Source organism: Nematolebias whitei, chromosome 12 (assembly GCF_014905685.2).
Source record: "Nematolebias whitei isolate Nwh7 chromosome 12, NemWhi1, whole genome shotgun sequence".
NCBI classification, from domain to species: domain Eukaryota; kingdom Metazoa; phylum Chordata; class Actinopteri; order Cyprinodontiformes; family Rivulidae; genus Nematolebias; species Nematolebias whitei.
Window position 1 is genome coordinate 30,474,592 of NC_056509.1, and position 8,246 is coordinate 30,482,837.

At 37.8% G+C, this 8,246-nt stretch overlaps 2 protein-coding genes and 1 long non-coding RNA gene across 3 annotated transcripts in view; 2 read left to right on the forward strand and 1 right to left on the reverse strand.

The window, feature by feature from the left end:
- The window catches only part of LOC119417883 (eyes absent homolog 4-like), a 2,857-nt gene extending 1,569 nt beyond the window's left edge, over nucleotides 1-1,288 (reverse strand). Inside the window, exon 1 of the mRNA XM_037685132.1 lies at nucleotides 1,217-1,288. Coding sequence (XP_037541060.1) covers nucleotides 1,217-1,288 — 72 coding nt within the window. The remainder of the gene's footprint in view (nucleotides 1-1,216) is intronic.
- A 1,526-nt stretch (nucleotides 1,289-2,814) lies between these two features.
- LOC119417884 lies at nucleotides 2,815-4,138 on the forward strand. The gene is made up of 5 exons (XM_037685133.1): nucleotides 2,815-2,821; nucleotides 3,003-3,118; nucleotides 3,222-3,279; nucleotides 3,401-3,697; nucleotides 3,792-4,138. Exons 1-5 carry the CDS (start codon nucleotides 2,815-2,817, stop codon nucleotides 4,136-4,138), a joined length of 825 nt encoding a protein of 274 aa, XP_037541061.1.
- Nucleotides 4,139-4,234: 96 nt separating this feature from the next.
- On the forward strand, nucleotides 4,235-7,520 carry LOC119418523. Its single transcript, XR_005187204.1, has 3 exons — nucleotides 4,235-4,328; nucleotides 6,012-6,093; nucleotides 7,472-7,520. It is a non-coding gene; the product is annotated as an uncharacterized LOC119418523 (long non-coding RNA).
- The last annotated feature ends 726 nt before the right edge of the window (nucleotides 7,521-8,246 follow it).

Sequence of the window (8,246 nt, forward strand, 5' to 3'; positions counted from 1 at the left end):
TGTATGTATATGTATATATATATATATGTTGATATAAACATGACTATAATAAAGGTTCAGTATTTTTAAGTTGCTTCCTTATGAAGGCTATGAACAAATAAAATCTTATTTGTTTTTGGTAGCACTATGAGCGACCTCATCTTGGAGAAATAGTGTATGATTCTGATCAAAATAACAAAGTAATGGCTAGTCTGAACAGAGCCAATTTCAAAATTTCTTCTACCGACTTAACACAATTCCAAAAATGTTTTAACAAATTTTCATAAATGTGTTTTATCATGCTCTGGGTTTAGAGTTAAACCCAGGTGTAGACAGACAGACACAGGGAAACTCTAGGGTAAAATAAAGAATAATGTAGTGAGAGAGCCGAGAGATGGATTTAGCTCAGGGGTGCTCTCTTACATTTTATAATATCTGGACTAGTTCAAGTACATGATATTATACTTAATTTAAACGGATTCTTTCATTTTTCTGGACTAAGTGATATTGTGCTTAGAAGTACTGTGTCGGAGATGGTCTAATCAGTGACATGAGACGTTAATTTTCTTTGACCCATCAAAATGAATGCGGTCATTTATTAACAGAATCAAAATTTAACATCAAAACATTGTACACTTGATTATTCTGATCGATTACAATAACACAGCTTAATTAATGAGCTTTACAATGAGAAATCATACGGCCATGATTTCTCACTTGCAGCTTAAAACAACAGACATTTCCTTAGATATCTGGATTAATTACTGCAGGCTTAGCTTATCTTTTTACTGGCGCGATAGAAGAGATGGAGTAAAGTTTAAGGAGGGAAAGTGGATACTTAGGGTTAACTAAGATAATAAAGAAAAGATGGGGAGTTATCTTGTTTGAAACCAGATAGCACGTTTCCCAGTGATTTCGGCTAGATGGTACCCGAGTGTCGACTCTTTACCTTGGTGGGGTTTCAGAGAGGTCTTCTCCTGGCGTCCATCAAGGCTGAGTCTTTTTACCTCCAGGGATTTATCCGCGTCTCATCAACTTGGGACCACGAGGCTGACTGGCCCAGCTTCCAAAATAAACTTCCCCGAAAGATAGGATTAAGTTAAGTGGAATTTCAGCAAACGTGCTGAACTCCTGAGATGTTGAATAGGTCTTTGGCGTAATGACCAGAATCAACACTCCAGACAGGTGTCATCTTTAGAAAATGACCACCGTGGACTTCACCCTTGTAAAGTCGCACTGTCTTTCTTCTCAGCAGAACTCTCTGTTCTCCATGGAACTTCGGTTCATGTCTCCCAGAACTTCGGTTCATGTGTAGAACTTCTGTTCCCTCCAGAACTACTGGAACTAGGAAGTGTCGACTTTTTAAAGAGTTCTGCTTCCGGTCCCATTTGGGAAGTCCTGATTGGTTGAAAGAACCAACAGGGGTGTGGTTTTAGTGACATAAGAGGTTACTACAAGTCAGAAAAACAGAGAAATGTTTAGGAACAGACAGAGAAATGTTTAGGAGCAGACAGAGAAATGTTTTGGCGAAGTGGGAGGACGCAGGTGCCAGTAGCTTCTTATTTACCGTCTGCTAGGTTTAAAAACATGACAGTTCGTTCCAATAACTTCTTTCTGACTTTCGACCGACATCACTACTTCTCATTTCAGACAGAAGATCAAAATGCATAATTACTTTGTAACATAGACATTTAAAATGATTTCTACTTTGAATGAGGATTAAAAAAATCATTAATACTGTTTCATAGTTGATTTAAAATGAGTAGTTCACTTCAACATTTAAAATGGTTTGAACTAAACACACTTTTGGATTATCAAGACATTGTAAAAATAGTAATGATAATATAAAAAGAGAGTGTTCTTTCAATTGATTAGTTCAGAATACAATGAGAAAGTCTCTGGATGAGCTAATTTGTATTTCTGGATTCAAATAAATGAAATAACAGTTCCTGTCCCATGAAGGTCTTCAGAGGCAGGTTTTGACCTGAGGCTTAGTTCACTACAATAACAATTTATTAAATAAATACAAAAACAAAAGCTGTCGTGGCAGAAAAAAATGACAAAACAAAGGAGCATGGAGGAACGGCTGAAAAGCCCAATCCACTGACAAGGGACTAACCAAACGAGACATATACAACACCTGGGGAGGACAATGAGGTTCAGGTGAGAGTGGGAGGGGCAGGAACAGAAACAAAGTGAGTGGAAAAACACTGGGAACTAAATAAACACAGGAGGGACAAAGCACAACAAAACACAGATCCTGACAATTTTATAAACCTTTCCCTTTATGTCAGTTGCACATTACTGTACATGTTTGTTCTGCTGCTGCAGATATTTACATTTGCAAATAACCATAAAATTATATGTAAATAACTGTTTAATGCAAAATTGACGGTGCTGTAAGGGTTTGTAAAATAATGTTCACATGAACCGCTATAAAAGTTTTCAGATTTGAGATGGCAGAAACCCCCTTTGCTCTTGACAACACTTTAATTAGCCATTAGCTTGTCTGTCCAGTCAGAATAAATCACTCTCTCGCCAAATTGAGGCACTTCAAAAAGCTATCTACAACAGGTAAGATATTGACTGTTCATACCTTTTCTACAGAACTCTTCTTTAAAATAACTGAACCTTTCCTTTGATATATTCATGATGAAAATAAGCAAAGCCTTTCCTGGACCAAACTATTCCTTCAAACCCTCATAAATAAAAAAACTTTGGGCATGACTGTTGTTTAATCTGGCAGGGTCTCATTTTTTTCACCCAAACACTGTGAAATGAGGAGTATGACAAATGAGGTGAAACATTCTGAGCAGACTATATATAATATGAAGCATGACTGGTACAACATAGATTTCCAAACTACAGCGTTTAAAAGGAAAATAACTAGTTTCAACTTTTTATGAGTTATTGTGTACATGTGCATTTTTTCCTCAAACTACCAGAAAAACACAATCTTTTATTTCTCTCTTTCACCCTGCCCATTGCATCTGTACTAAACCCTTTTCTGTTTTAATCCCCAGCCCAGCTGCGGCTGGTTGGCGGCTCGGGTCAGTGCTCCGGCAGAGTGGAGGTCTTCTATAAAAGCCAGTGGGGCACCGTGTGTGATGACGAATGGGAAATGGTCAACGCTGATGTGGTTTGTAGACAACTTGGTTGCGGTCATGCGGTCTCTGCACCGACTAGTGCCCATTTTGGAAGAGGCTCTGGTCCGATATGGTTGGATAATGTGGTGTGTAAAGGCCAAGAATCTGCTCTATCACACTGTGCGCATCGTGGATTTGGAGAAAACAACTGCGGGCACGCTGAAGATGCAAGCGTAATCTGTTTAGGTAAGAAAACTGGCTATTTTTAAAAAAATATACATGAATGATCCATTTTCCTCCGATCGTGCTGTGACGAACCCGCCAATCTGTTTCAGGTGATCTAAAGAAGCCCCAAATCACTTTAAGTCCTTCTCCTCGGGTAAACTGGGGCGAGCAAGTGGAAATCACCTGCACTGTCGCAACTGAACACTTAGGTGGGACATTTGTGCTGAAAAAAACCCAAGGATCGTTTCAAATGGAGAAATACTCTGAGTTTGAAGCTGCAACGTTTGTTTTCCTGAAGGCGGACTTCAGCCTTAACGGGACATACTTCTGTGAATATCATAAAAAACTTCCTAACCAACAAGCCATCTATTATCCTCAGGGAAACACAGCTGATCTCTCAGTCATAGGTAAAAACAAAACACATTGTTGGTCAGTGTTTGTAGAGTACTTTCTTTACCATTTTCAAATCTGTTTGTAAAACTCTCTTCCTCTGTCTTGCAGTAAAGTTAGAGAAGCCCAGCCTCTACCTAACATCTGGTCACATGCCAGTGGCTTTCAGCCCGCAAAAGTTATCAATCGCCAAAGGAAGCCCCTTCACCATCACTTGCTCCATTCATTCCAGATACCCCGAGGGTGTTTTCTATTTGACAAGGTCAAACAAAAACATTACTGCAGCAAAACCGACGTTGGGTTACTCCATCTTCTACGTGACATACTTTGAGTTCCCTGAAATCGATTTTAAAGACGAAGGAGAGTACGTCTGCGTCTACGGGGTGAACATTTCCAATGTACACTTTAGTTCCCTTCCCTCCAACTCACTCTACGTCTCTATAACTGGTAAGGCCTGAGAGGAAAATGTTCCATTTTTTTATTTTTATTAATGGGATACTGTATTGATATATCTATCACTTTGACTTTTACTCCCTGCAGGAACCTCGTCCTCTTCGGTTACTGCAGCTGTTGTGAGCATTTTAATATTGCTGCTCCTTCTGTTGGTTGTTGGTTTATGGGTCTGGAGGAAGAAATGGCAAAGTTCTGGTAAGATTTCCAATTAAATGTTACAGAAATGCACCAGTGACTAAGCAGGGGTCTGCAACTTTTATGACCAAAAGAGCCATTTCTGCCCCTTTGCACACTAAATAATAAATAAATAATAAATAATTTGGGGCTGAGATAGGGCAGCCGACTCGGGACCTGAAAGTCCCAGGCTCGATTCCCAGCCATTCCCACGTCGTGGTGTCTCTGAGCAAGACACCCAATCCCTAATTGCTCCCCGGGTGCCTACATAGCTGCCCACTGCTCCACCTGGGTGTATCTCAGCTGCAATGGGTTAAATGCAGAGAACCAATTTCGTCATTTTCTGGGAACATACAATGATGACAACACATAGCACTTATCTTTAAAATGTCTGGAGCCGCAAAACCTGCTCAAACTGTGATTATCAACTGGTGGCCCATGGCCCACTTCAAGCTTGTTGGAGGAGGCTTTTCCAGCCAGTAGGTATAATATTTTGAAACTCAAATATCAAATTATTATTCATAATTATTGATATTTTTACATTTTAGGGCAAAATTTATGTAAAGAAGAAAAAAATATATAAATATATATATTTTTTAACCAATTTTATAAAAATTCAAACACAAGCGTGCAGGCTTGTTTTTTTTCTTTCTTTTTTTTATTGTAGAAACAATTCAAAAAGTATCCTATTATGAAGTAATAAAGCATAAAGTTAAAAATTAGGCCAGTTTTGTTGGATACATAATTGAATTTTAAAATGAAAATAAATACTTCAATTTACTTTGACTTTTTTATTTTCTTAAATTTTTATTGTTATCAAGTTAACTTACCATATTTCTCCTCAGCAACTTGCCTTAAACGTATTCCCCACAAAACATTTGGTTGATTTGACACAAAGATCACACCGTAAGACAGGAAGTGAGCTAAAAGAAGTGGATAACAAATTACTATGTAGTCAACAAGTTTTACTTCAAAGTTCATGCTCAATTATCCAGGTACAAAATCCAGTAATGGTCAATCAGGTCCTCTGAACAGTTTCTTTTTTGTGGAAAGATGTTTCGCCTTCTATCCAGAGGGCTTCATCAGTCTGATGTGAACAAGTTTTACTCCTTGTGTTAGTACTATCATTCACATGTTGGCAAAAGAAATGACCGGAAAACTGCTACAACTAGACATTTCTTGTTGTCTGTACAACCAATAAACTTCAGTTTTATGTTAGTTTTGGCCAAAACTTAGAGCCGCTGCAGAGGGACCAAAGAGTGGCTCCAGAGCCGCAGGTTGCAGACCCCAGAACTAATGTCTAATAATTTTAGAGTGCGCTTTACATCACAGATTGTAATATTTGTTAAATGAATAAATACTTGTAACGTGTACATTCCATATTTTAGCTCAATATATATAAAACTTGAGAGTTATAGTCATTTTTATGTTTGCTAGGACTGATTAGCTGTGGCAGCCATTTTGAAATGGGTTCAATCCAAAAGTTATTTCTAGATGTGTCATTAAAATTTGTTCATCGGTTCATGAAGTGAGTTCTGTTGTTACAAGTCAGCTGTTTGATAATATTTGGAAGTCCACAGAATACTATCATACATTTGTGCTATTTTTAGCTTTAAATCTTTTAGACTTTGTTATGCTAGATTTACTCTGTCCTAACAAGAACAGCTGCTGGATCCATCATGATGATGCTGTGCTCACTTTCAGGTGTCGTAGTTCAGTTCAGCAGCAGGTTAAAGGAACTGAAAAAAGACCAGGAGGACAAAAGCAACGGAGCAGTGGATGAAAGGTAAAAAAGTCAAAGCATGTTAAGTTTGTTTTATTTAGTTCACACTTGAACAAACTGTTAATCTTGCTTCTTTCATATCTCTCAGGCCACATTTGGTTTGTTCATATAGAATATTTTAAATTATAGTCTGTATCTGAGGGTGGCCATGTTCCCCAGAGATTAGTCCTCCCTAATGTCTTGTTTTATTATTATTATTATTATTATTATTATTATTGTTGTTGTTGTGTTTTAACAAATGATGTACTTCTGCATACTCTGTGTTACTTCAGCTGTTCAAAACATTCAGTTCATTCAAGAGCTACAACTTTTTTTTTCCACATAGAAATACACTGATTTCTTTTGATTTCTATCTGAAACATGCTGAAATCTGCATCAGCATACTTGTGCGGCTTTTGTCGACTTAAGCTGCTTTTAGCTTTTAGCCACAGTCTGGCTACTTTGAACATATACAGTAGCTACCCTTTTATAATTTTAACGTATGGATACTGTTCTGCTATTTTTAGCTTTTAGCTAACATTTAGCTACCTTTACCTATTATTTTGTTGCTTTTTTAGCTAGCCTTTTGCAACCTTTAATTAGCCTTTCTGCTACCTTTAGCTTTGAATGTGTGTTGGGGGTGACTTCACTTCAGCCTCACCAAATCAGTAAAACTGACTGAAATATTGTATTTTTTGTATCTGTTAGATGTGGCAGCCATCTTAAATCAAGGTGACTCCAACCGTTAATCAGTAGCTGTCCATCCGATGATTACTTCCTGGTAGTTTTATTCAAATCTGTCCGCCACCTAATTAGATATCTTGAGAACAAACATTGACTTCAAAAGTGAATGCCAAAGTTTCAGAAACATTTTATGCGATCAGTTCCTGATTCATACCAGCTACTACCACACCAGATTTTAGCTCAGTATCTGTAAAACTGATGGAGTTACAGTCCTGATTGTGTTTGCTAAGGTTGAGCAGCTGAAGAGGCCATCTTGTTTCAGATTGGCACCATAAGTTCTGTAGATACACATCCAATAATTACTTTCTGGGAGTTTCAATAAAATGTCCAGCAGTCCATGAAATATTATGCTAACAGTCAAACACAAGAAGTCAGGCATGCTATCGTCCACTGCCGTTAAATGCGATTGATAATTACCTGCTGTTGTTTTTAAAAGTGGACCTAAGTGTCAAACCTTTATTTATAACAACTGCTTTCTTTGATTTTTTTTATGTCTTTAGAAATTGGCGTGTTTCCAGCTTTTAAATTTGTAACCTATTATCCGAACTGCTCTTATTACATTAATATTACATACAGTACATATATTTAGACACTAAACTGGTGGGATGTTGTTTTCTGTGATTGTTATATTAATGATTTCCCTCCTAAAACCATTTAGGGAACGCACCAATAAGCTGTATCAAACTAAAAGCTCCAGTCACGACCCGAAGGCCTCAAACGCCGGAGCTGATTCTGAAAGGGCTGATGAGCAAGTCCCTGAAGACCTGGCGGGACGAGTGTGCTACGAGCTGGAACCTTTGGTCGACGCGTGATGCCAATACGACTCAAGCAGCAGCTTCTGTTTAGGATGTCACTTCACCTCTGAGTCCCACAGCAGCAGACTAAAAGGCAGCATTTTACTTCAAATAATCACAAGTCTCGTCGTAATGTCTGAAAACTGAAACAAGCTGATTCAGAGTTTTCCATCAGAGCAGCAGAGTGAAACTCTCACTAATATCGATAGAAGTTTGTGTTGTTTTTCGTTTGTTTTCTACTGTTTCTAAATATGATTGCTGTGTAATTTACTTTATGATCAATTTAAATGTTTATTGACGATAAAATGTCATTTTCAGCACATCAACAAATGTGTTTCTTACATTTTATTTCCTCCATATGCCAGTGGTGATTCGTAACGATGCGTGAGATTCTCTAAATGGCAACAATAAGCTTCAGGAGTCTGTAAAAGACGAGATGATTTCTCTTATTTGTGACATTCAATGACTGATCAATAAATGTGTGTTTTATTACAACTCAAGGCGTTCAAACAATCTTACACTTGTTTCCTGAGATTTCACATTCTGGATCTTTAAAAAGAACAAAGTAATTCCAGGAAGCTGAAGGTTGTCAGAAGACTACCTGATTGTATACATCAGGGCTATTCAACTGGTGGCCCG

What these genes read in the sequence shown, in the direction of transcription:
- LOC119417884 (XM_037685133.1), top strand. An exon ending in AAATGGTCAACGCTGATGTG is followed by an intron (nt 3,119 to 3,221) that starts GTTTGTAGACAA and finishes TGGTGTGTAAAG; the next exon opens with GCCAAGAATCTGCTCTATCA. An exon ending in AGCTGATCTCTCAGTCATAG is followed by an intron (nt 3,698 to 3,791) that starts GTAAAAACAAAA and finishes TCTGTCTTGCAG; the next exon opens with TAAAGTTAGAGAAGCCCAGC.